At 41.2% G+C, this 27,960-nt stretch overlaps 1 protein-coding gene across 6 annotated transcripts; it reads right to left on the bottom strand.

Annotated features, from left to right (window-relative positions):
- Positions 1–766: 766 nt before the first annotated feature.
- hps5 (Hermansky-Pudlak syndrome 5) lies at positions 767–25,295 on the bottom strand. Of its 6 annotated transcripts, none has more exons than XM_012956298.3 (23): positions 24,808–25,295; positions 19,995–20,148; positions 19,808–19,918; positions 18,709–18,773; positions 17,886–18,078; positions 17,359–17,492; positions 17,049–17,264; positions 16,186–16,257; positions 15,336–15,424; positions 14,550–14,728; positions 13,623–13,781; positions 12,459–12,618; positions 11,161–11,284; positions 9,682–9,831; positions 9,401–9,472; positions 8,559–9,055; positions 7,670–7,790; positions 6,474–6,629; positions 5,792–5,911; positions 5,221–5,334; positions 4,509–4,615; positions 3,271–3,580; positions 767–2,374 (listed from the first exon to the last, which is right to left on the bottom strand). In XM_012956298.3, exons 2-23 carry the CDS (start codon positions 20,100–20,102, stop codon positions 2,314–2,316), a joined length of 3,318 nt encoding a protein of 1,105 aa, XP_012811752.2. In that variant the 5' UTR covers positions 20,103–20,148; positions 24,808–25,295; the 3' UTR covers positions 767–2,313.
- Between the last annotated feature and the right edge of the window lie 2,665 nt (positions 25,296–27,960).

The following is a 27,960-nucleotide window of genomic DNA, read 5'->3' as shown; positions in this document are numbered from 1 at the left end:
CTGATTTAATGCTTCCCGACTTGCCCAAGGCCACAGGATTAACATAGAAGTCCTTACCAGGAAGTAGGGATCCACCAAATCCAGGATTTTGCCCAGGATTAGGCCCAGCAATTTTGGCAGGATTTAGAATTGAAACGAATTGTGCGTGTCCAGACGCTTATTTAGGGTTGCCACTTTTCCGGTTTTCGGAAGGGCTGTCTGGGTCAAAACCTCCTAATTTGGAAAACCGCACAGGACTCACTGAAACTGATGTGGCAAACGTGTCATAGCCCTGCCCCTGAGATAGCACTGCCCCGCCTCTTCCCTTCACCCATGACATCATCGCCTATCCCCTGTGACATCACCACCCACCTGAAAAAAGGTGGCAACCCTACCCTTAATGTCATTTGACAAATCTCCTGACAAGTGAAAAATTACAAATTATTTCAGATGCAATTTTCCTTTTGTGGAGGATTTAGTATTTAGCCAAATGCAAATAATATGGATTCAGTGCATCCCTACCTGGATCTGAACACACAACCATGTGACCCAATGACAAAAGCCACAAAGTTGTTAGCACCTTACAGCACACAGTATTCCTTCATGTTTGTACTGTATCTGTGTTACATTCTAGTTCACAGATTGTACTGTAGCTCTGAGTGCAGGAATAGCTTGAATGGATTAGCATAGAACACAATGCTAGAGAGCTGAACAAATGGAACCTCCCAGCATCCTTACACCTTTGGGACAAAAATACATTGACTCAATTTATAAGAAAAGCCAACAGTGAATGTTTATATGTTTATTATACATTTCAAGTGCAACATTTTATTAATGCTTCAGTTACTATTAATTTGTACATATAAAAAAACACTGATTTTATAGCTAAACCATACAGTCCTCTTGTTCCAAATTTTCTTTTTACAGTTTCTAATTAGCAGCTCCAAGTAGCACAAACAAGTAGGGTCGCCATATGCTTGATTTACTTTGGATATAGAGGCACTTGAGGGGGGAAATCCCACCTCGATGAAGAGGAAGCTGGCAATGCAGGAAGCCACAGGGTTCTTCTACTCGCTGTCCTCCAACTATGGCAGAACTACAACTGGCAGTTGGACAACTGTGCATGCATAGATAGGGTCAGGGAGGGCTACCCCGCTCCCCTTCAGCTCCACTGCTGGATTTCACTGCTAGTGTCTGACCACAGGCTGAGGGGTTTTTATATAGGTACAGGTCCTTGGGTGCCTATATAGAAAATCCTAACCTGGTCATGGGTCCAGCAAATCAGATACAGTGTGAGGCTACGTCTTGTTATTCTATTCTATTCATTTCTAGCCTTTATCTTCCATTCTGACATCTATGCTAGTCACAGACAGGCTAGTCACAGAGCCGCGGCTCATTTAATATAAAGTGTATTATGATGCACTGATCATAATGTGTCTTGTACTGATAAGTTAAATTTACAGATTAATGGCGCATACATAATAGAAGTGCATAAAGTACAACTAATAGAACTATAAATATACATCCCTCCTATTTACAGCAAGGGATGACTTAATTCAGTACATGATGTAACACTGCTGATATCACATACAGCCCAAGATAATATTTGTTCTCATGGCCCAAGTAACAGACAGGAGAAACATAAACTTGCAATAATACCTTATTCCGTAAGCTGCAAGTCTCATTTGCTCAGAATGCAGGTTAAAACACAGATCTTAATGCCGTCATTTGCCCCTGCATCTTTGTGCTCCAATGCCCATCATGGGTCGCCATGCAATGCCCATTTCACAGGGTCACTCATTAAAAACCCTAAATAATAATATGCTCCTTTGGGAAACAGAGGCATTATACAGCAGACAAAATATTCCTTACATAGAATGAAATTAGAAGGGCCATAGCATATTCTCTCTGTGGCCCACATTTACTGCAGAGAATGAGAGATAAGGCACGGTATTTACAATACACTTGTACCCTGGTAATGATTATAATAATAAGCGCAAGGGGTAACAATGTATATTCTATACTTATTGATATGCTTACAGCTCTATGACACCAGCATTGCATATTGTTCAGGCAGCAATCCCTGCTGGGTATATGTTAACATTAGAGCTAAGAAGTGAGGCACGGTGACTGCAAATATTCTGCCTTGGGCAGGTAACAACATTGGTATCTTACAGATATGAATAAGGTTCATGATCCCAGGCACTTTCAGTAGCTCAATGCAATGGTACCAACAGCAAACTCCCACCAGCTATCCAGCCCACCATTGCCTTATTGCTTGCTTCCTATCATGGCTTTCTCTTTTCTCCTCCTGAGGCCAAAGTGGAGATGCCATCATGCTTGCTGCGACCACAGGAACTGCTCACATCTCTCCAACATAGACTGGATCAGCGCTCTGTGGGAACAAGAGAGTTACAGCTGTCTGTCAGCTAAAAGTGTGTGGGATATGTGTTTTCTGCACAGAAATACTAGGCATACTGTAATGATGGCCATACACTGAAAGATCTGCTGGTTTGGAGAGATAGCAAAACAAGCAGATCTTTCCCTAATATGCCCACCTTAAACCTGCCGACTGACATCTGGCTGATTTTCTCGCTGATAATGGTTGGGTAGGCTGGTCTGAGGGCCCCCTATACACGGGCCATTAAACTGCCAACACAGATGCAGGTTTTATTGGGCCGTATTAGAGATTACCTTTAGTAAATCTATAATAAGGCCTTGCAGCAGTCATTCCTTACGATTCCATTAGGTTTTCAGTATCACTTGATATATGGGTGAGTTATATTGCTATCAATTACAAGCAATACCTTTAAATTTCCATGGGTTTAGGGGCAGAAAATTGTGTGCCAAAATAATATATGTGCTCCATTTAAATGCCCATTTAGTCTTCCATAAAGGGAAGCAGTGGTGGATTACTGTAATGGCAACTCAAACAATTACCAGGGGCCCATGGTCTTCAGGGGGTGAGGCTAACAATGAGATCATAATAGGGGCACCCGACCTGCCTGTTTCCTATCCACATCCAACCCAGCAAGTCTCAGTATTTATAGACCCGTGTCCAACCCGCCCCTTTCTTATGTCACAAAAGGGGTGGGACACGCTGGCACAAATATATAAATAGCTAATATCTGGAGGCAGAAGTGGGACATTGTAAGGTTGTGGGTGGAGTGGGCGCATGGTAAAGTTCAACCTGAACCCATCCACAACCCCCAAACGCACCTTCCCCGTAGGTTTCAGTCTGGCCTACACATCACTCCTCCTGAAAACCCAGAGAGGAGATGGATGACTTACCTCTGTCTTTTCTCAGCCACTTTCATGATATCACAGACCTTGGTATATCTCTCAGAGAAGCTCTCCGTCGCCCCCCATTCCTGCAGATAAGGCCAAGCACGCTCTGTGCCAATCACCTTCACCAGAAGGAGGGCTACATTCTCCACTGTGATGCAGTTTGGCCAGTCAGTGCGGCCGTTACTGACAGAACTTCCATTTGCTGTGCCATTTTGATGCTCGTGGTGATCATGATAATGATAATGAAGAGAGTCATGACTTTTTGCTAGCTGAAGAATTAATTTCCATTCATCTATGGTCTCTGGTATGACACCTAAGGGAGGGAAATCATAATTTAGTAACAGACTAGAAAAAACTGCCACATGATATTCACATATAAAACCTCATGTGCAATTTCCAGACGCAAATCACCAGGTGTCTTTCTTACCCATAATGCATTGTTTTCCCCAAGAATTCCAGCATCAAAACACCCACATGCTGTTGCGTCCATTACAATTATACGCAATGCACCAATCTGCATGCCAAATGCATTTGCAGTTTGTAATTGTAAATGGAAAGACTTCAACTCCCATGATGCAAAGTGAGGGCTTCACTCACATGAAGGCAGCAGCAGAAACTGGTAGAGGCTCAATAGTTAACCTTTAAAAGGGCTACAGTTAAAACATTACTCCCATTTTTATTATCTCCTTTCACTTGTTTTACTAGTTTTGTTTTATTTTCCATCACATTAGAGGTTTCGATTTCATGTATTTGTGCCATTTAAATGCAGTTTGTTTGTCCAGTCTCAGTCAAAGCCCACCACTTGTAGGTCACTTTTTAAATTAACTTTTAGTATGGTATGGAATGGCCAATTCTTCAATTCTTTCAATTGGTCTTAATTTTTTTATTTCATATCCTTTTTCAAATATTTGCATTCTTCTTCTATTGTTATTCTTACTTTTTCTTAGTTTTCTTCCTGTTCAGGCCCTCTCCTATTCATATTCCAGTCTCTTATTCAAACCACTGCCTGGCTGCTAAGGAATTTAGGCCCTAGTAACCAGATAGCTGCTTAAATTCCAAACTGAGTTGCTAAACAATAAGCTACATAATTCAAAAACTACAATTCATAAAAAAATAAAACCAATTGCAGATTTTCTCAGAATATCACTCCCTACATCATGCTAAAAGTTAATTTTAAGGTGAACAACCCATTTAAACCAAAGACCCCACAATCAGCAATGCAGTAATGACCGGCCACTCACCTTTGACTTCATCAATAAGACTCAGATCATCAAGGAACACAATGTTTGTCAGGGCTTCTATCCTTCTGCCCAGCTCCAAACACAAAGACACATATCCCAGCCAGTATCTACAAAGGGTGTACATATAAAATTAACAGAATTTAGAAACTACGTGTTTATATGTTGATACAGTATGTTACACGGGCCTAAAGTAAGGAGAATTAAAGGTCAACAAATTAGGCTAGAAATGCTACACCTTATATTTTGGGCTTTAGTACGAGCCAAGGACACCACAACACAGAACATGTGCATTTATCTTTGCAATTATGCATAAAGGGTGGGCACAACAGTGCCGGGCCTAGCCAGCCGGGCTCCCTAGCCAACCCAGCTGACCTCCTTGCCCATTGCACAACCCCCCTCCCATCACACTCCCCTCCTTCACGGTCAGCAATGACAGCTGGGGGAGTGCGATGTGCTGATGCACCAAGACCAATAGTGAACCGGCAGTGGGGGGGGACAAGGGCACAGAGTTGGGAAGTAGAAGAGGTACATGCATAGCGCCCCCCACCATTGTGCCCTAGGCACAGGTCTCTTCTGCCTACCCCTAGTTCCAGCCCTGGGGCACAGCCATACTAATGCATCACTAAAAGCATGTACAAAAGTGCTGTGTCATTTAAGCCTGCATGGAGTATAGAATGCTTATGGAAGTGATAAGTGAGAAATAGTACTTTACCCAAATGTTTTGCACACTGTTGACATCTTCTGTTTTGTTTCATAATCTGCAGGCAGTTTTATTAGAAGATCAATTAAAGGTCCATAACCCCAGGTGAAAAGGTGGGAATTTGGCCTGGAGTAAAAGACAAGTGAATCGGATCAATGAGACAGAATCAGCAGTTTGCACCTATAGTAACACATTCAATACATTATGTATTGCTTGTATTAATGCCATATCAATAGAGTTTTTTTTGTGTCTTTGCAATTATTCTAAACACTCCATTATCCCGTTCTGTCTATGTAATAAACCAGGTCTTGTTATAATAAATGATGACAGTGACAACAATGACTATGAAGGTTTTCATTCATCCAGGTCATGGTATATCTAGAGAAACTGGACTTGCTGAATAATCATTGAAGATGTTTCACTACTCATCGGAGCAGCTTACAATGCACCATTGTGATTGGATTAATGGAGTTTATATGCAGAGGACGTCCTGTACTAGTCAGTTGAACTGAAGAAGCTGCTTGGATGAGTAGTAAAAGGTAGTAAAAGGTCTTCAATGCAAGTCCAATTACTCTTGCCTTACCTGGGATTCCCTTCTGAGTCCAAGGTGTTGCTGGTTTGTGGAGCATCATGGGAAACAGCCAGCAAAAGCCAGTCCATTTTCAGAGATTCTGGCTGCACAAGAGACTGTAGCAGAGAGGACCTACATCACAGAAAATAATGGTTTATGCAAAATACAAAAGTGAAGATGGCACAAAATTAAGCAAAACTGGCCACAGGGTTTGGCAGTCACCTTCAATAAGGGCAACTGTAACTAATCATATCAGCTCAATACCACCCTAGAATTCACTATTTAGTGGGCTAGTGGGGTCCATTTGAGTCTCTGTGTGCTTGAAATGCCAGGGCCTATTTTGAATCTCAGTCCAGACCTGGTGGCACAAGTAGACCAGCAAAAGATGATATACAAGGCTTCATTGGACGGAAACAGAGGAAAAGATCTGTAAATATAATTCAGAACCCATTTCATTTTGGAGCTTTAGATTGGTAAGTAGGTTCTGAGAAATGATAAGAAAGGTTTTCAGCTGGCATTGAATTGTAGGTAGTTCCTGTGAAAAGTAAGGAAAGCATTTCTGGCGGCACATGCTTGAGTTGCTGGGTTGATTTGTGAAAGGTAAAGAATTTGTTTTGGGGTGGAGCCCACAGACACATTTGGGACTTTCTGATTAACCTAAAAGGTTTATCTAAAAAAGAAAGCAAATACACACCGTTGATCGGCTGGCTTTGATTTAATCAGGCTGTCCAGATAAGCAAGGAAGTGCCTTTGAGTTCCTCGGCAGAGCTGCATGACATCCAAGGGCACAATGGAAGGATAGAATCTTGTCAAAGACCGGATGGCAGTTTCCCCAAACTTTTCATACATCCTAAGTAAAAAATAGGGAAGAAAAATGAGCTGTACCAGTTATGCTTATAATACTTACAACAGTTTTCCTGTATTGGAAGGATTATTTTTATTATTATTATTCTAATTTGTAACCTGGATGCACTCTCATGCACTGTGCAATTCCAATGTGGAATTAGATAAATCACTTTAATCTAATTAAAACCCTTTACAGTGAGGGATAACAAGTGACCCATTTGCAAGGTCTAAAGGTCCCCATACACTATAAGATCCGCTCGCTTGGCGACATCGCCACCTACGGGTGGGCGATATCGGGTAGCAAGCTGCTTTGCGGCCATGGGCAGTCGGTTCGGGGACCTCATCAACGAGCCGATGCGGTCCCCGATCCGACTGGATTTTCTAACCTGGCCAATCGATATTTCAGGCCAGATATCGGTCGGCCAGGCCGCTCGTTTCTGCCCATACACGGGCCGATTAGCTGCCGAATCGGTCCAAGGGACCGATATCGGCAGCTTCTATCGGCCCGTGTATGGGGGCCTTAAGGGCTCTGGCACATGGGGAGATTAGTCGCCCGCGAACAGGGAGATGTGCCTTGAGAGGAAACTTCCGAGATTTCACTGAAATCGCGCCACCGTGTATGCCATCCCACCGGCGATTTTCATTTTCGCCAGTGGGATGGCATTTCGGGGAGATTAGTCGCCCGCGGGGGAGATTAGTCGCCCGCGAACAGGGAGATTTGTCGTGGGCGACTAATCTCCCCATGTGCCAGTACCCTAAAACAGTACAATTAGCCTCAGAATTGAATAATCAGTCCTATAATAGATGCATTTTTTGCTTGATGATTTTCAATGACCCCTAAGCTTAGCTGCCCAGACCACACTGAGCATGTGCAGTGTCACTGACCTTTACTGTTATAGAGATGCTAAACCTTTAGGCTGGTGCTTTAGGTTCAGTTTTTAAAATATTGCATTTAAGCCATTTTCAGTTTAAGAGTTTAGTTCTCCTTTATGAACAACAGAATGAAATAAAGTAAATAAAGTAAATGTTTAACACCAGGAATACCTGCAGGCATGAGCAAGCAGCAAAGGGCTATCCCACGGCTCTTCGTCACTTAATAACTTGATAACATTCACCAGATCCTCACTGGCTATCGTTAAAGCTACTGGTGTAGAACTTGTCAGGTCTAATACAAAAAAGGAGGAAAAATAATTCAACTCAAAGTACAAAATCATTTAATATTATGAAATTTTCTTAATTGATCAGCAGTGCCTTTGTGTGTACAGTCACAGTTTTTTAGCTAGGACCTTCTAAGGAGGATACTAATAGGCTCCACCACTAAGAGTCCTTTCTATACAGAATTATATTTAAAAAAAAAGTTTAAAGACCAGATGTTCCAAAGGCTTAAAAGTGCTGATGTTTGCAAAGCTTTAATAAAATAAAGACCAGATGTTTCAGGGGCTACAAATTTCAAAGTCTGACCCCAGAAGTAAAGGGGGATTTAATATTTAACTACATCTTCTATTACAAAATATGCCAGAAGGTACAACAATGTAATTTTCCTATTAAAATTTTTATGAATCACCAGGAACTGATAAATAGTTCATTCATTGCTTAATATGGCATGGGTTGTGCCTAATGTCAAAAATACTTATGTCCACCATCTTCCTGATATTGGGGCCCATCAGAGCGCGTTATGGATTCACGCATAGTATTGGCACAATATGCAGATCACTGTGCAAACTACAGTGTATATGTCTCATTGGTTATTAAATGGACTATAAAGCGAATATAACCCCTATATGGTATATGGCTAAAATATATATATTTTTTTTTTAGCATGCACCGTAGAAATATATGGGAAATATATGGGTTGGGACAGATAAACATTATGGTTTCCTGAGCACACTGTATAACTGTATACTTCAGAAAATATCCCAGCTTCAGTACCCACCTTGCAGCCCTTGCACATAGGTATCCCAGACTGTTGGGCAGCCAGTGTATTGGAGGGCTATACAACGTTTCAGTCTCTTAAGATCTAAAAGGAAAAAGTAACTCTGTATAAAGCAACAGACAGGAGAATCTAAATCTGAGGGCAATGGATCCTTTCCATCTGTGAAAACTTTGAATTCCAAACAGAGCATGGCCAGGTGGGACAAGTCCCGACGAACACCCTCCTCTATGGGAAATGGGGCCGTCACCCGAAAAATAACAGGGTGCTCCGTTTTAGTCAAGTCAGTCTGCCCTCTTCCCTCAGTCTCTGTCATCGCCAATTCTTCGCCCTCCTCATTATTACAGGATGAGCTTGTAGCTGGCACATCACCATCTGAATCTTGGTCGGAGGAATCAGTCTGATGACCAAAAGCTTTTTCCAGGTATGGGAGCCACTTGCATAAAATTGTTACCATAGCCTCGGGGTCAAACAATATCTCAGGATCTTGGATTTTTGATCTGTAAATAAAAAGAGAAGTTATCATAGAAGTCTGGGAAAGTACTGCACCTCAAAGGTCATTTTTTAATGAAAGACACATAGAGGAGTTCATGGATAAAGATTTGTTAAGAGTTCCATCCTCAGCATTTTATATTGAGCATTATAACAAGATTTCCATTTTAGCCTATATCTTATATAGCTTCATAGATGCTATTTATCAAAAAGACCCTTTCCTACCTAACTTTGTTTGCTAAGTCATGGATGGATACACAACTAAAATGGGGCTTCAAACATAACTAGTTTTTTTTACACCTGTGATATAATGCAATGTTCCTAGATAAGGAGCCCAATAAGCCCTCACTTACATAGCTGCGGCTGTTGACAGTTTTAACTCTCCCAGGCTGACTTCCTCACAAGATGGATGGTGGGAGTCTACCCTGCAAAAATGAACGTAAATTAATTCTTTTTTTTCATGTAAAAATACATTAGATCAACGTTTTTGGATTTCTTGATTATTTGAATAATACATTGCATAATTTTAGCTTCAATTTATTTGTTTTATCATCTCACAATCCAACCAATAGATACTGGAGGAGATCTGATGTATGTGATATGTCAAGTCATGCCCTGCCAAAATGGGACTCACTCATTCTTTTCCTCCTCTGGTTGGGCCAGGTCATTGGCAGGCACATCAAGCAATCGGTCATCTTCTTTCACCTCCTGCCGCATTCTGATATCAGGATTCATGTGAAGGGTTCCAATTTTCTCAGTGGTTTTCCTCACAAAGCTGGTAACACTGGGACCAGAAGAAAACCAAGCTTCTTACATTAGATGGCAATAACCTCCAGCCTTCAAAAAGCTCCTTTCTAATCAGACACTAGACTTGCACTATACCCTTATACACTCTTTTAGCCACCCAGCAATATAATGTATTACTCACACTTTTAGTTGACAAGATACAATGATGGGTGAATAAAATCAAGCTTTAAGATCAAGGTGACACATTGTGTATACGGGAATGCAATGAAAAGTGGAAGCAAAGCAAAAACAAGCTTGTCATTACAGAAGGGAATTCAGTGCTGTAAAAATATCAGAACCTGGGTCTGCTGAGAAGGGGGGACAGCGAAGTCCTGTGGGGTTTCATTTGAACATGTGTTTGCAAACAGGTCATCTAATTAAAGAAATAGGCAGCCCTAAAAACACGTTTGCTATGCAGCCCAGTAAATGATAGTTAAGCCAGGAGCAATTCACAGGAGCTGTTGTTGTTCATATTGCAGTATTCAAATTCTCTGACTTGGTTAGGATCTAGCACTGCCAGCATTGAAATGCTCTGGCACTCTACAGATGGTTTCCCTTCTGCAATGATAGCGAACAGACATAAAAGCAATGACAATAGGCACACAGAACCCGATCAAATGCACTATAAGCGTTATCTTTAACAATTATGCAGAAGATAAAAAGTGATGAGGTGGAAAATTGGTTACGCGATTGATTACATTATTTCAGGGATGTCTGACTGATATCTATAGCGGTCTAAATAATTGATTAGGCAATGGCATAACATCACTCTGCTCTGAGTTTCTATGTTTAAGTAGTATCCTTATTACAAGCAAAACAAAACAGCAAACAGTAATAAAGCTCCATGTTTCGTTAATATATGAGGGGTCATTTGCGAACCCACGTGCAGTGCAATGGCCGCAATGGGCCACAAAGAACAAGGAGAGGCTGCAGTCAATGCTGTATTAGTGAAGGGCCGGTGGGGCACCTGGCGTCCTAGCTTGTCACTGAGTGCTGGATTTTTCATCTGGTGCTCAGTGCAGCATGAGGGGAGGACTCTTGTGCCCCCCAGGGTCAAGAATGACCCCCACTGTATCTGGTGTGCAGGGCTGTATTTATGTTGTGGAAGTGACATTACTCCCCTACCTGCAATTGCCCCCAGCGCATCACCAGATTTGCACAGGCATCATGGCGGCTGGTGAGGTTTTTTTCTTTTTAAGATTTTTTTTTCCGGTTACAAAGCTTTCACTTTCCATTCTTAGGATAAGTAGCAGAGGGACACTAAATTACCTGCGCTTTAGAGAACGCCAGGTCAGGTGACAGGGACCAACCCTACCAGAGAAGTTACCTGTCTTTCATTGCCTGCAGCGACACACGTGGAGATGTAGAACGGAATGGCAACTGGATGTTAAATGGAAGCAAAATCTCATTTCGATCACTGTCAACTGTCACGGAGGCATGAGATACACTGTCTGACAAAGTGAAAATATAGCACAAATGACACAATATAAAAAAATAAATGAAAAAAAAAAGATGGACATGGACGGTTTCTGAATAGAGAACTGCAATATATAATGTACCCTGGGATTCCTAATGGCTTCAGAAATCTCTAGTGCCCCAATTTCATGATGCAATATCCAGCCTAAATCAGGAAAACCCCAGGAGTGAATTCTGCAATACTTATCCTTTTGGGACTCAACCGCAACAATAAGGAATGTTGGTTCCCTTTAGCTAATTGGCTAAAGCAACCAATAAAAACAAGATTGGAACAGTTGAACATAACTTGAGCAATACCATACAAGGTGCTGTAATAACCAGCAGTGAGCGGCAGTGACACAAATGCTAGCAACCACAGTACCAATGCATTTCTGGTGCTGGAGAACTAGAGCAACTGCATCCTGTCCACAGCCTAATGGGCATATGCATAAAGGTGGTCATATATGGGTCAATGAAAGCTGCTCACTGCGGCTTATTGTCCAATGTATGGGGCCCACCAATGGCCCTGCCAGACTGATATCTTATTGAAAATTGGATGATTTTGGTTGATGCAGTATTAATACAAAATATACACTTGGCTAGCTGGGTTCCAAATAAAATACACAGAAACGTGAATCAGCTGCAGTTTAAGGGTAACTTGTTCCTACTCCAGTCTCGGATCTCTCTGCAGCCATTCCATAACATTATTCTAAACAGCAGTCTTTCGAGTTCTACTATCACCCAGGTCTTTTACAGGAGCAAAGGAAACATTTACATTTAATTGTTTTTGATGGCAGCGAGCATTTAAAGGGCTAGTTTTGTTTTTAGTATGCTTCAGAATGGGCTATTCTTAGCAACTTTTCAACTGGTCTTCATTTTTTTATAGTTTTAGAATGATTTGCCTGCTTTCTTCTGCCTCTTTCCAAGATTCAAATGAGGTTCACTGGCCCCAGAAGGGATAAACTATTACTCCATGAGGTTACAATTTTATTGTTTTATTACTTTTTTTTATTTTTCTATTCAGACCATCTCATATTCCTCTTCCAGTCTCTCATTCAAACCACTGCCTGTTTGCTAGGCTAATTTGATTCTGGCAACCAGTTAGCTGCTGAAATTCCTAAAAAGCTAAATAATTTAAAAACCACCAAAATAAATCAATACCAAGCCTACCAAGATCTCCTTGCTCTTCCTCTTGTTGTAATGAAAGTTCCCGTAACCGATCATCCTCAGACAGTGTTTGGCTGTGTAAGGACTCGCAATCTTCATCAGACTGGCTGCCTCTGCGGCTGATAACCCGATAAATTCCGCAGTCTAACACATTGAAACTTTCCTACAATGGAATTGAAATCAACTTTAGTTCCTGACAGTCAAATGAATGCACTAACAAGCTTCCAAGCACAAAATAGCATTATCTAAGCCTCAGAATTACACCCTGCCCCCTGTTAAATGGGTGTTTTTGTATGTTATAAAATGGTCTTCATTTTGTATAGTTTTTGAATTAAATGTCTTCGTCTTCTAACACTTTCCAGTTTTCAAATTGTGGTCACTGACCTTGCAAGCCAAAAACTGTTATTGTTGTTACTTTTGATTACTTATCTTTCTGTTCAGGCCCTCTTCTATTTATATACCAGTCTCTCATTCAAACCACTGCCTGGTTGCTAGGGTAATGTTGAGCCTAGCAACCAGATAGGTGCTATAATTCTTTTGAACAAGAAGCTAAATAATTCAAAAACCACAAATAATAAAAATGAAGACCAATTGCAGATATTACTCTCTAAATCAGTGATCCCCAACCAGCAGTTTGAGGGTAACATGTTGCTCACCAACCCCTTGGATGTTGCCCTCCATGATCTTTTATTTATACTTGTGTTGCTCTCCAAGTCTTTTTACATTTAACTGTGGCTCACGAGTAAGAAAGGTTGGGGACCCCTGCTCTACATCATGATAAAAGTACATTTTAAGGTGAACAAGCCCTTTAAATTTCAGTCCACAGAAAGCAAACTTTGAATAAAATGGAATACCATATTAGTTCATAAAAACCAGTATCTGAGTGGTCAAGCTAGAAACATAGCTCAGGTATAATTCTTAGTTTCTGCTGACCAAAAGCATCCTTACAGTGGGCCTCACTATCAACCTTTACCTCCTTTGGGAAGAAAATTTAAAAAGCTGACGAGCAGGAGACCTTGCATTATGTTTAATCTCAAAATGAAATTGGGTGGACTTTTGATATTCCTGATAGCAAGCACAGCTTCTCCTTCAGTTTCTCATGTACTCCCAGCAGGCCATTAGTAAAATATTAAAAATATTTAGTAATCCGGCCCAAAGTGCACTCACATGGGAGGAAATACTGCTTCTTCTGCTGCTGCAGGCCGAATCCAGAGGCTCAAGCTTGGACATCAAATCTTCCAGCTGGGCAATGGATTCTTGCTGTGTTACAATGTCCAGCTGGGCCTTCAAGTGTTCTAATTTGTCCATGGGTAAGACTTTTCTTCCCTTAAAAGCAAAACAGATAAAGCAGGATATATTGAGCAAGAATCAACTTCAGTCATTTTGATCATTCACATAGGCCTGAGTTCAGTTCCTGAGCTAACTGCCAGCAAGGGAAACTACAGCAGCCTATTTTCTCACTAGTGGATTTTACAGCAGGCTTATGCTATATCTGAATGATGTAAGTACTGGGGTCTGGAACACTGAGTTTTTATTTATGTTATTAAGTTTTCTAACTTAGCATAATAGAGGGCAAAAGATTATTTTTTTATTTCTTTAGCACAAAAATATTTTGCACCACTGTACAACTGCCCCCTGCCCTAAATGAAGGAGAGCAAAAGTGCACCACTTAGTGCTCATTTAGGTTGGACTTGCTGCAGGGACAACATTCCGCTCTGCACCTCACACGGTAAGAATTCTCAAGCTCAATTCTCTGCCGGGCCTAAACTTCAGGGCACCGAAGGCAAGTGCCCACCCCAAAAATGCCCCATGGCACCCCCCCCCATGCACATGTGACTGTGAAATGGGATGGCAGATTCAAGATGTACCAAAACTATGTAAATGGCAAGCCAAAGATTTTGGTCTGAAATAAATAGCATTTTAGCAGAATTCTGCTTTATGGTGCTCTCCTCTATATTTGGATTGGCAAGCCAAAGAGGTACTTGTCCAGCTCACACACACACAGTTGCACCCTAGGCATGTGCCTCTTCTGCCTCCCCGTAGTTCCGGCCCTGCTGTTTAGAAAACTCAATGCTTCCAAAAATTTCTACTCACCTTACTCAAAACAATGATGTTCTGGAACAGATGGCACACCCTGGCAGCCACATCCCAGCAATTTCTTTTGATCAAACGTTCAACACATCGCTCCACTGGCAGCAAGGAGAAGTGGGAGACCTTGCCATCATGGTGCAGGCAGAACAGATCATTCTTATAGATGGATATGTCTTGGATGTCTGCAAGAATTAAAGCATGCATTTGCTCAGGGACACGCAACTAGTACAATTATTAATTACAGAACACAAATGAGTTCTACGCACAGACGGCTGTGTTCTGGGTGCCTCAGAGGGCTATCCCTCTGCCTTACCTAATGATATGACAGCAATTACAGAATAATTAATGCAGATATTATTTCCAGAGTAATGATCATGTGTATCCTGTTATGCAAACTCACTATCCAAGTACTTCACACACAGCACCATATTAATGTTTAGATAAATGTCTAGTGTATGATTTTTCTTTCGCTTGAAACAAATTTAGTGTGAAGGCAAAAACATAAGGAGTTTCTTTAGCAGATAAGGTACCCTTTTTAACTTTATTCAGCTACAATTTTTCTTTTTATTCTAAAACACGAATATTGGCTTAAAAGAGACTCAAAGAGACACAATTGCTATGTTTTTACAGTAAAGTTTAATAGTTGCCTTCTACATTTTAGCAAATCAGTCTGCCACTGCGCCTTTCAAAATTAAATATTTATAGGTAATGGATAATACTTGGATATTTAGGTTTAGGCTAAACTAAGTTACCAGTAAGTGACATTAGGAAAACACCAAGCATCCTCACCTCTCACTTCACTCCACAGTAGAACCTGCACATTCTGAGGGATAAAGATGTAAATCGCTCGGTCCGTCCATGTCAGGACGCTGTGTTCACTATGGATGGAAAGACATTCTGTTTTTGCTTTGTCTATATGTGTAAGATATAGAAATCCACATTTCCCTGGACTTCAATATCAGAGTAGTGCAGTCTTCCTCCATCGCCACAAGCACCACTTCCCTAACATTGCTACTCTAAGACACTAAAGGCTGACTCAACACGAGCACTTACCTGGGCAAGAGTTTGGAGTTACATTTTAGAGAACTTATATTTACAGGTTTAGGACCTATTATCCAGAATGCTTGGGACCAAGGGCATTCTGGATAAGGGGTCTTTCCATAATTTGGATCTTCATACCTTAAGTCTACTAAAAAATCAATAAAACATTAAACCCAATAGGCTTGTTTTGCCTCCAATAAGGATTAATTATATCTTAGTTGGGATCAAGTAAAAGGTACTGTTTTATTATTACAGAGAAAATGGAAATCAGTTTTAAAAATCTAAAATTATTTGATTAAAATGGAGTATATGAGAGACAGGCTTTCTGTAATTCGGAGCTTTCTGGATACCGGGTTTCCGGATAATGGATCCCATACCTGTACAGATTTGCAGGGCAATGTGGCTGCAAAGACAAAGTTTGTCCCTCTCAAATAACTACAGCAACCAATCTGCACTTTTCTTTCTGTGGTCTAATGAAGTTCCCGCAATTAAAGCAAATAAATAATGGATTTTGCACCTTTAAATATAGGTGATATAAATGTCCCCACTTTTTAAACTGAGAAACATGGAACTTGGAAATGGCACATAGAGCTCTTACCTTAAGTACAAGAGTTTGGCAAATGCTAAAGACTGCGGGGGTCTCTGGGTGGAATCATACTGAAGGTCTAATCTATAGATAGGGAGATAAAAGGATACATTTTATCACATGCCGTGACAAATATAAAAAGACACATTTTACAAGCATACATGCAGTCTTCTGCCATCTTTGTTATAAAGTATAAAATAATTTCTAATTACTGGAATTCTGCAGGTGGAAAATAACTAGCAGGGCAGCAAATCACGTCACATTTTCTTTCCACAAACATTGCCTTTTGGTCTGTTCACAAAGAAATCTAATGAGCATCGTGACTTAGATAACTTGGATAATTCCAGCTTTTAGTTGCAGAGCAATGCTGGGACCTGAAGTTCCACAGCAACAAAAGGGCCACAATGCTAAAACTGAGGCATAAGGTAAGCTGCACATTAACTATAGCAAAAAAAGGGGAGTTGGGCTCACCAATAAATTTTAAACCATTAGGCAGGAGTACAATGACATCACAAAATCCTTATAGAAAACAGCAAGAGGTCCTCTGCACTCACCCATTATCAATATATATAGGACATTAAGACATTCTGTGCATTAAGCTACCAAGCAATGCCCTCCCCTTTAAGCAAAACAGGGATTGTTTGTCCATATATTGCAATCCCTGCAATTGCACTCCTTGCAATGTCCTACAGTATATATTGATAATGGGTAAATGCAGACAAACTGCGCATTAACACATTAAGAGTCATGTGATGATCACAGAGTGTCAGGATATAGAATGTTATGGTTTATGTCACAATATGGTAATATAATCACTTTTACCCTCCTCCCTATGGCTTACTGCAGATCTAGAGGCCGAGTTTATGATGCTTTACCTTGGGTGAATAATGGGAAGAGGTGGAGAGGACAGGAGTTGCTTGAACTGATGGGTACTTTGCACCTCTCCTTCAAAGTTCACTTCCCACATCCGGGATCCAGGTCGAGCGCAGTAAATTAATGGCTGCTGGCCAGCCAAGTTCCTCCCAGCTGGGAAAAAGCAGGCTCCATATTCTCCATCCCTTTCCTTGTTGCCTATTTTCCAAAATTTTTCCCTAGATATAGAGAGAAAGTCAACTGAAACCTGCTCTTCTAGATTGAGTTGGAACAATCAGCCAGCATGTGCAATTGCATAGCATAAAGCTTTACCTCTCTGTATCACATAAATAGGAACGTGTTCGGGAGGATATAAGCAATTTGCCATCAAGATAGTCCAGTTGTACCACACGGGAGTCAACAGTGGTGATGATCTGAACCGGGAACATGACAAAAGCAGGGGCCACCTGTCCCAAACAAAACAGCACAACTTATGATAATGTTACTGAGCGCCCCCAAAAACCTCTGAGCACAAACAGCCTGAGAAGGGGCTAAATAAAACTTAAGGTTAGCAGGTAGACAGGGTCCAGGGTGGCCCAGAGGGAGAGGAGTGGGTTGTGTAGAAACCTTGCTTGTGATGTCCCAAGGGAAACTGCAGAGACCTTTAATTCATTCATGGTGTTGCCCTGTCAAGCATTTTTAGTTTCTTTGCCCCAATTCAGCCTCACCTTACCAGTATCTGGGATCAGTTACTGACAGCCTGATTAGAACAGAGTAAATGGTACTGGTAAGAGGAGCCTAATTAGTTTGGGTGGCTTAGAAATATAAGTTACAGATACATACAAACAGGTTTATATTACCTTTCCTTGTTTTGAAGAGTTCAGTTTGATGGCGGTCACTTTGCCCAGATGATCCCCTACAAAGACACGTAGTACCGTTGTGTCCCAGCAGAGGGCAGTCACCTTCCTGCCCCTGTGTTCTGTGGATACATAGATCCTCTCTGGTTTCCCACGACGCTCTTGGTTTAGTTCCCAGACTACCACAATTCCCTGGCTGGCAAAAAACCCAAATAAATAACGATTTCCTTGCCAGATAATACTGCTCTATGAGTACTACAGTTCCAAAGTCTGTAGTGAAGGCTTGAACACAAAGGTCTTTTAGTTAATCAAACTAAATAAACGGGGGATATGTAATTAAAGGTGCTACATTTGCTAAAGGTCTAATTGCCTATAGCATCCAATGAGCAGATAACATTTACTGGTCATCTGATCAAAAACCAACAACTTATTTGTTGCTATGACTTGGCAAGAGTAGGATATTTTGCCCCTGCAATGAAGAAACTGCCATTTCTTTAGCAAATGGGAAGGGATGGGCACAGTAATAAATGCCTGCCACTTCCATTACAGGAAGATCTCTGAGCACAGGCCAATACAGCACCCCTTATGATTGTGCTTAACACTGTCTCTCAGGTGTTTTAGAATTTGTGGGTGCTGCATCTCTTAGCCCTTGGCTCAAGGTCTGTAAATAAAACAATGGCCAGTCATGCCAATTATTGTGATATTGAGATATTACTGTACATATATTTGATTTTCTGGTCACACTGAGACCCTCATAATAGCATGGCCCTATTATATAGCTGCACCTTGGAGCAGTGTAGGAAATCAGAACCGATGGATAATTTACCTGGTTGCCACAGCTACATAATCTTCATCATGACCGCAGCAAGAAACACGAGAAATTGCACCTTCCTAAAGCCCATAAACAAAACAAGAAAAACATAAGCCCTATAAATAAGAAAGTAAAAAGGAAAGTTTTGGGTTCCCTCAAGTCACACTGATTCCCTCATACTGATCTCATACTAACTGTCATAGCAACACAATAAATGCAATAAAGTTGCAGATAAAACTCAGCCCCTTTGTAAAATGTATATTGGAGCAGTGGAGTTCTTAATGAATCAGATAAAAGCGAGTGAAGGACCGGCCAGACCAGGGATGACTTTGGTTGGCTTGAATATATTGCAATATATGGAAAACAATTCCTGGTTTGTTTAAAAGGGGAGGGCATTATAAATATACATTGATAATGGGTGCAGATGACCTCTTGTCTCTGTAGAAACACCAGAAACCATCCCTGGTGTCTTCAACTGACAACTGCCGAGGAGCTAATACTGGCAGCTCTTGGCCCACAGATATGTATGCATTTTGCAGTAACAAAAGATGGTATGGCTGCGATGGGCAGCCTTAAGACTTATTCCACACCAGGAGTTAAGTAACTGCTTCTTGTAAATGGCATAATAGAGTTTTTATAGTTTTTTGATGCGGCCAACTAATATGTACCAACAGAAAATGTATTTTTTTGATTTACATCCTGATTTTACCCAAACCTTTAGTTTGATAGCCACTTGTTTAGTGTGCCAGCCTGCAGTGCTATATGCCCCTTAATGTAGGAAATGAGCAACTGGTTTACTATCAGGGCAGGGCTATGGGTTTTACAGATTATTTGATATGGTTTAGGATTACGAACATTCATTTAATACTGGATTCCAACCCTACATATCTTTGGAAAAATGCTAACCCTAAGATCCTAGCACCCAGCCTATGTTTAAAAAAGAGTAAATACAGTACCGCTTAAATGGTACTGTAAAGCTTTCTTTGTGTAATATGGAGCACTGTAATGTTTGCTTTGTGTTGGTATAATGTGAAACAAGAGTCGCCTGGCTGCTATTCCAATGTGTCACAGTGTTACCTTATGGGAAAGGATGAGCAGCAGTTGGCTGTAATACCTTGTGAGTGAGAATGAGTCGCTGCTTCCACCCATCTCTTTGTATGAGGTTTAGGCCCCCTCCAGAACTTCCTAGTGCCAGCCATTTTCGAGACACAGATAAGCAAGTACACTGAAAGAAAAACAAAGCAAATAAATCAAGGGTATAAAATGATGCTGCTATTTCCAAACAGAAAAAGAAAACTAACCTTTAAACGATTTGAATCCAACCGGAGGGCCGAAAGCAAAGGATCAAGGGAGTCAAATTCTGCCAGTACATGGCTGTGTGAATCTGGTACCAATGCGGCGGAGGCCATAGGGCTGTAGTTTGTTACCTTTATAGGTAATCATGCATTGTATGACCTGCTGAAAGAAGGAGAGTGCAGCCATAAACACATCCGCACATAGGGCCCATTTTGTTGCAATTCCTAGTAAGAAATTTGGAATTCTCATGGTTTTAATGGCTGGCTTCTCAGGGCCAAATGAAGGGTTCTTATGACTGGCTAATGGAGTCACATGAAGGCTTTAATGACTGGCTATTAATTCTACATAAAGGCTCTAATCATTGGCTACTGGAGCCATGTGAAGGTTTTAATTGCTGCCTGCTGGAAGCACATTAAGGCTGTAATGACTATCCAACAGAGGAAAATGAAGGTTCCTATTACCGCTTATTGAAAGCATGTGAAGCTTTTAATCGCTGGCTATTGAGGCCAAATGAGGGTTCTAATGCAGAGGTCCCCAACCTTTTTTACCCCTGAGCCATATTCAAATGTAAAAAAGTTGGGGAGCAACACAAGCATCAAAAAAGTTCCTGAGGGTGAAAAATATGAGCTGTGATTGGCTTTTTGGTAGCCACTATGTTGGCTGGAAGTCTACAGGAGGTTCTCTTTTTATGTAACCAAAACATGCCTCCAAGCCAGGAATTAAAAAAAAAAAGCACCTGCTTTGAGGCCACTGGGAGCAACATCCAAGGGGTTGGCGAGCAACATGCTGGTTGGGGATTTCTGTTCTAATCAATGACAACTGGAACCATGTGAAGGTTCAGGCTACTAAAGCCAAATGAAGGTTATAATAACTGGCTACTGGAGGCACATAAGGGTTCTAATTATTGGTTGCTGAAGGCACATAAAGCTACTAATGCCTGACCCCAGGCCCCCACATAAGAGAAATGGACTATAATGGTAAATAACAACACTCCCCTATATCAGTTAATACTTAAAAGAGGATGCCCCACTAAATTGGAGGCAGTGTGGGGAGAATGGCTGACTATACACCTCCCCGGCTAAGGTTAGGTATGGCAGACCACACATCAAACCAGACCCCAACTTTTAAAAAAGGAAAATATCCCACCATGGCTTCCATGTTCCCTCTCTACAAACAAACATTTATACGGACCCTCTGTAGATGTACAGTTACCTTGTATATAGTTTTCTACATTCTTCCCCTTTCCTTAGTTTTTTTTTGTTTTTCTAAAACAAACACAGAGACAAGAAACATAGATATAGATCTCTTAATTGCACCCATGGTAGCAATGATTTATTGTGGGCAACTAATCTCAGCGTGGGGCATTAGTCTTACCAGCACAGGGCAACAGTACATTATATTTTAATTACTTTAAAACACTTTCGTTTTTTGCTGTTACTGTTCCTTTAAGCACATGAAGGGTCTAATGACTAGCCACTAGTGTTAATGCTAGGTTAATGCTATGAATGCAGACTGAAAACCCAATGCAAACAAAATGTTCCTGGAAAAGTAATATGGCAGTTCCCACAAATTTAAGACATATAAACATATATTTCCAGATAAATAAGGTTTTCTGTGCAGAACAACCCAACAACTGAAAAATGAAGGACTCTTCAGCCATTAAAACTTAAGATACGACAGCTCTGGGGTCAGGCTTTCCTAAAGGCAGGAATGTAGTAGTGAGAGCAAAGCAAACACAGTAACTATGAGCCTTCCCTTTCTGACATGTGGGGCCATGAGAAAAAGAAAAAAAAAAAAGATTTGATACCAGAGGCTGTGCCCTTCTATTAATATGACTTTAGGCACGTTCTGCAAATGACTAGAGAGCCCGGGCCCTGGGCCCAAGGCTGCAGTGGCTCAGCCTTGGGTGACTGGGGAAGGAGAAGGGGTAGCCGGCTACTAATCTTCTGATACAGGGGGAGGGTCGGACTTCTGCACTCAATACAAATCCCATGAGCTCTCTAATGGGTTATTCCCACAGATCAGAACACAGAGGCAACTTTAGACTGGCTCTACTAGAGACAAAATGCAATCGGATACTGAAGGTGACCCCAGACACTGAGATAATTTAGCATCTTAGCAGAACCACTGCCTGTCTATTAACACTGGGAAGGGTCCTACTAATAGAAATAATTTACCAAACCCAATGGCCATGGGGGAGGAAGTTGTACCTGGCAATGAAAATTAACAAATCAAGGATGTCCTTTAACTAATATTGTACTACAACTCCCAGCATTCACTGTAGCTTTAATTCTTCTTCCCAGGGATCTTCCTGATGATAAAAGCCCAGCACAATCTATGTCAGTGATCCCCAACCAGTGGCTCATGAGCAACATGTTGCTCTCCAAACCCCTGGATGTTGCTCCCAGTGGCCTTATAGCAGGTGCTTATTTATTAATTCTTGGTTCAGAGGCAAGTTTTGGTTGCATAAAAACCATTAGTACTGCTAAACAGAGTCTCCTGTAGGCTGCCAGTCCACATAGGGGCTACCAAATAGCCAGTAACAGTCCTTTTTTGGCACTCCCAGAAACATGTTTCGTACTTGTGTTGCTCCCCAAGCCTTTTTACATTTGAACATGGCTCACGGGTAAGAAAGGTTGGGGACCCCTGATCTATGTCCTACCTTAAAACCAGCAATACTTTTGGGCATTCAGCACAGCCCATCCCTAATTTCTCCAGCAGCAACTTCTCTCATTTGGACCATGTCTCTCTAATCGATTTGTTCTTCAGCACCCTAAGATCTGCTTCGCCTTTCTGTCGTTTTGGGTGAAATTCACAAAACTGGTGTAAAGTTACATAGCAACTGAAGAGAAATCAGCCTAGTAAACTTGTATAAGAATAACAATATTAAAAATTATTGTTTAGTTTGGGTTATCTCTCTGGATTTAAATTAACCCTCCCAGCTATTTTTCCAAAGCTTGCTCATCTGACTTCTGGAAAACCCCTTTATAAAACCCCATAGTTGGCGCAAAGAATATAATTCCACATCTACACCCAACCCTGTCCTTGTCCAAAAAGATTTGGCAGCCTTTCTAATCAGAATCAATATCGAAAGAGTACTATAAAATCTCGTGTTGGCTCATCCTAAGCATCGATCTAATGGACCTAAAAGCCCCATTGTATTACAATAATAAGACAATAAGTAGTCAGGTACTTACAAAAGAAGCACTTAAATCGCTCAACTACAACTCTCACCACTTCTCAACTGATGGGGTACTCGGAGTTGTACCGTCACTATGACTGGAGGGCTGCAAGTCACACCTACCTGGTTTAGATGGTTTCACACCGATGTTGGGCAAGCAAATGGTTAGGAGTAATTAGGCTTCAATCAGCAAATTCTCTAATTCTCTGCTTGTCTATCAGTGTGGCCGGCGAGAAAGCATTCAGACTATTCCCCAGTGATCAGGAGAGGCTTTCAGAATGGCAATGTGAAAGTCATAAGATTTCCTTCCGTTTGCCCACCCTCCCCTCTGTGTGTGCAAGAGCAGTGGGACAGAACCTGATTTCACTTCTCCCTGTGATTTCACATACCAGTCACAGAGAGATTTAACTCCTGGAACCCTCAGTGCTTTGAATGATGCATTCACACAAGCTATTACTTGCCAGGGGCCCGCTCTCTCTTTTTTACTTTTTTTTCTCAGCTCCCTGGCATGGACGGAGTAAGCTGGCAACAATAATAGCCCAGTGTGATACAGCTGCCAGAATAAAACAGTAGCCAGCCCTCGGAAGGACTGAGGAATTATGTTTGCACAGGGGATTTCTTTGTAAGGCTTGGCAATGAAACAATTATCAGATTCTATGTGATACCTTACAAAGGCGATTAATTGAAATCAAGTCTGACTGGCCCGTGGTTAATACATGCAGGGCACTACGGCACACTAGCAGTTAATTATGAGGAGAGGCTGACGAGTGAGAGATTGTGTAATACAGAGGGGGCAGACAATTCTTTTAATGTCTGACATTAAGTGAAGTCTTGGGACTTGAGATCACACACACAGCAGGGGCTGACTCTGCCCTCTAATTGGGGATAAACAAATGTCGCTGAGGCAGAGAGAATATTAGCTTTATCCACCTCATTGTACAACTGCCTATAAGAGCACAGCTTTGTCATACAATTCACTCACATTACATGCAAATATCACCTGTGTATACGTGTGTCGCCTCTTTAAACATTCTGTTAACATTTCAACCTTTGCTGCAACTGCATCAAAAATAATCAGCAAACTGCTTTGGCAGATTACCCCATTTGAGGTCATCGGCAAAGGACTCACCTCAACTGCCCCAGAACTCTCTTTCCCAGTGTGCTTGGATAGTAAGCAACTGGTGCAACTCTATACGTAGGTTACAGCACTGCAAACCTTGTGGTCAAAACAGATAGCCACAGAATAGTGCTCTCTCTAAAAAATGCCTCAGCCAAAGCAAGCAATATCTGCCCCAGCCATATTAGCTTCTGGCCAGGGGTTACTGAGTCCCTACACTATGCCTTCATGCCATACTGGCTTTAATTGTGTTTTTGTTGTTAGGTGTCGGCTAAACAACATTGTTTTTAGTTAAGCCTTAGCTAATTCAAGTTTAAGGTTGACAACAGCAGTGCCCCACAAAGTGAAAGCAAAAGTATTTGTCAACTTAATAATTCGATTTCATAGAAACCATCAGAAGTGCAGTTTCTGGATACATTCATGTGGTTCCATTTCATTAGACTTGGGATACACTAATAAACAAAACTGTCTGTTCCCTGGCTCCACAGAGCTTGCAATCTATCAGTCCCCCAGTACTCACTGTGTGGCATCAGCAGGGTTCTGTCTCTTCTTCCCAGTGCTCAGTCACTAGTACAAGTAAGCAGTTGTCTCCCCAGTAGGGTCTAGCACCGACAGGACTCAGCACCTTTGTCTCTCCATTGCTTAATTTGTGGCACCAACAGGACCAGCAATTCGCTCTTTCTTTGCCCGGGTCCCTTTGCACAGTACAGAACCAGTAGATCCCAGCACTCAACTTACCCTAGTACTCACTGCATGGGACTAGCGGAATATTCTCCTCTGTACTTTCTATGTTGCACTAAGAGAACTGAGCAATCTTTTCTCTCCACAACTGTCTATGCAATACAAGCAGGACTGCCGTACACAACTCTGCTCACTATGTACCACCAGCAGCACTGTGCAGTTTATTTACCTTACAGCTCACCATGAACTATAGTTTCCCTCTGCTCACTACATTAAGCAAGACTCAGCAGTCTCTTCCTGGATCTGAGTTTCACTTACTGCAGGGATTTAAAAATCCAGCTAATTGGTGTGCCGGGAAGAAATAAGAGGAGCTGTCTGACTGGCTGTCAGTGTTAGAGGAAATGAAAGGGGACTTGAGATTGGCTGCTGGGTTGAGCATTGTGGAAGTGTCAGTGCTGTTATGCAGTCACATGCTGCTGGTTAGGGGAATTCTTTTGCCCAGAGGGGCAGGGAAAATGTCCCACAAAAGTAGCAACAGACACAAATAAGCTTCTAACTTCCCTGTCTGTAGTTATATCTCTATTTGAATAGTACAATTTGTGTATTCAGTGCTGTATATATATATATATATATATATATATATATATATATATATATATATTTACAATTCATAATTAGTACAGGGTGTAATAAAATCCATATTCCCACGTCTGTAGGAAATTTCTTCTTAAAGCTAGACAAGAATTCACCTGTCATTATGCGTGATATTTTGGCCAGAGGGGACACTGTTCCATTAAGGTCTAAGAGTGACTTTTATTTAGAATTAAGTTGAGAAAACAATAGGATAGTCTCCATACATATTAAAACATACAAGTATTCAATAAAATAAATCTATACCTATCATGTTTACGAACTCATCCCTTTAACAGAGGACACTTCTTTAAAACATATGCTGCAGTTGTCCTCTTTTAAAGGGATGAGAGAGTAATCTTAGTACATATCTCTAAACATTTTGTGCAAAGTTAAAATTTAATTACACCCTGCTGAAAAGTCAGTACATGATATTTTCAGGTATACTGTAGGATTAATGCTAAAAGGTGTGTTTTATATGAAGCATTAAGCCTGCTCTAGTCAGGCTTAATGACTGGATTTTAGGGTGCATTAAAATCCCCATTAGAAGCCAGATTTCCCCCTAAAACTACAGTTAGGGGCACATTTACTAATCCACGAATCCGAATCACGAATGGGAAAAAATCGTATTGGAAACTAAAATTTCGTAAGATCGCAAATATCACGAAAATGCTTACGAAAAAATCGTATTAGTCAAGATAATATCGTATTGGCGATCCGAAAGTCACGAAATTTTCGTACCGAACAATTGTAAACAGTGGTAAAACCTTTCCGATTTTTTTGTGCAAACGTCCGAAAAAGTCGTGCGTCATACGAAAAAGTCGTGCGCCGTACTAAAAAGTCGTGCGCCGTACGAAAAAATCGGCGAAAATACGCTCGGAGCGTTCGCATGAACGCTTGGCCGTTCATGCTTTTGGAAATGTGCCCCATAGTGTTGGACTGGAGAAACTGACTTATGGCAGTGACACACAGGGAGATTAGTCGCCCCATGACAAATCTTCATTACCAAGGGCAACTAATCTCCCAGCAATGCCATCCCACCGGCAAGAATGTAAATCGTTGATGGGATTCCATACGCGTCACTTTGTTTTCCCGAAGTCGCCTCTCAAGGAAATATCGGGCGACTTCAGGAAAACGAAGCAACACGTAGCCATCCCACCGGCGATTTACATTCTACCCAGTGGGATGGCATTGCGGGGAGATTAGTCGCCCGTGACAAAAGAGATTTGTCGTGGCGCAACTAATTTCCCCATGTGTCACTGCCCTTAAGGTGAAGACACACTGAGCTACTAGTAGCAGCTACTTTTTCATGGTTACTAAACTCCAGAAAATACCCTGCCATAGACAATACTGAGAATTGCATTTGATAAAACACACATAGAGACAATTATCAGTAAATGATCAGCATTGTCTATTTTAGTAGCCGCAACAAGTAGCTGATACTAGTTGCTCTGTGTGTCTTTACCCTGCTGCCACTGACCACTCCTTCACGTTAAGAACCACCTCTACTACCTGTGGCAGCTGACAATCCACCTCTCACCCCCTGCTGCCAGCCACAAACCCCCACCTGTCACACACACCTGATTGAGAGTAGCTAATGTTACTTTGGCTATGGAATTCTGAGCTAGTGTAGTTTTTCATGTATTATTCTTTAATATAACATTTTACACAGTGCTTTATACAGATTATTCTTCAGTCCTTGCCTCAGTAGAGCTTACGGTCTAAGCCAGATACTGCATTTAATAGCAGTATGCATAAATTACATTGCATAAATGACATTAACAACTTAATGTTGTTAATTAACGTATATTGAAAAGGCTTTTTTGTATAACATAATGATTTGGCTTTTTGTTTATGACACAAGTTTGAAGGGGATCTAAAATTTGAACATCATAATGGTGGCTTTAAAGGAGATTTAAAGAAGGAAAGTCATTTTGGCATTTTACTGCCAATAGATTTGCCACATTAGTGTAATTTAGAACACTATATTTATTCTGCAGAAACCATTACCATACCAAAATAAACAGCACTAGAAGCTTTCTCTGTTTGTTTAAGATAGCAGCTGCCATTTTAGCTTGGTCTTCATAGCTTCCTGCTGTAGCTCTAGCTGTTATAGCTCAGATTATACATTCCTAATGGTGTAGGGAGTGAGTTTTATGAATTAATGGGAGGGGGGAGCAGGAGAGGGAAGAGAGGAGAGAACTGCCAGACTCTGGCCCCAGGAATGAAGGATTTTTCTGAGAGAGCAAGTCAGATACCCCAAGAAAATGTTTACAAAAAAGGAGACAAGAAATCCAGTGTTTCTTTTGATAGAGGACTCAGTGCAGCTTTTTTGTGCTTATGACTGTATTTACATAGACCT

This window comes from Xenopus tropicalis, chromosome 1 (assembly GCF_000004195.4).
Source record: "Xenopus tropicalis strain Nigerian chromosome 1, UCB_Xtro_10.0, whole genome shotgun sequence".
NCBI classification, from domain to species: Eukaryota; Metazoa; Chordata; class Amphibia; order Anura; family Pipidae; genus Xenopus; species Xenopus tropicalis.
The sequence above is the reverse complement of the archived record's forward strand: the minus strand, read 5'-3'. Positions and strand labels throughout refer to the sequence as shown.

What these genes read in the sequence shown, in the direction of transcription:
- hps5 (XM_012956298.3), bottom strand. Translation starts at nt 20,102, where the DNA reads ATGGCCTCCGCCGCATTGGTACCAGATTCACACAGCCATGTACTGGCA. An exon ending in ACATCATTGTTTTGAGTAAG is followed by an intron (nt 13,782 to 14,549) that starts GTGAGTAGAAAT and finishes TTTGCTTTTAAG; the next exon opens with GGAAGAAAAGTCTTACCCAT. An exon ending in CTGTCAACAGCCGCAGCTAT is followed by an intron (nt 9,056 to 9,400) that starts GTAAGTGAGGGC and finishes TTTTATTTACAG; the next exon opens with ATCAAAAATCCAAGATCCTG.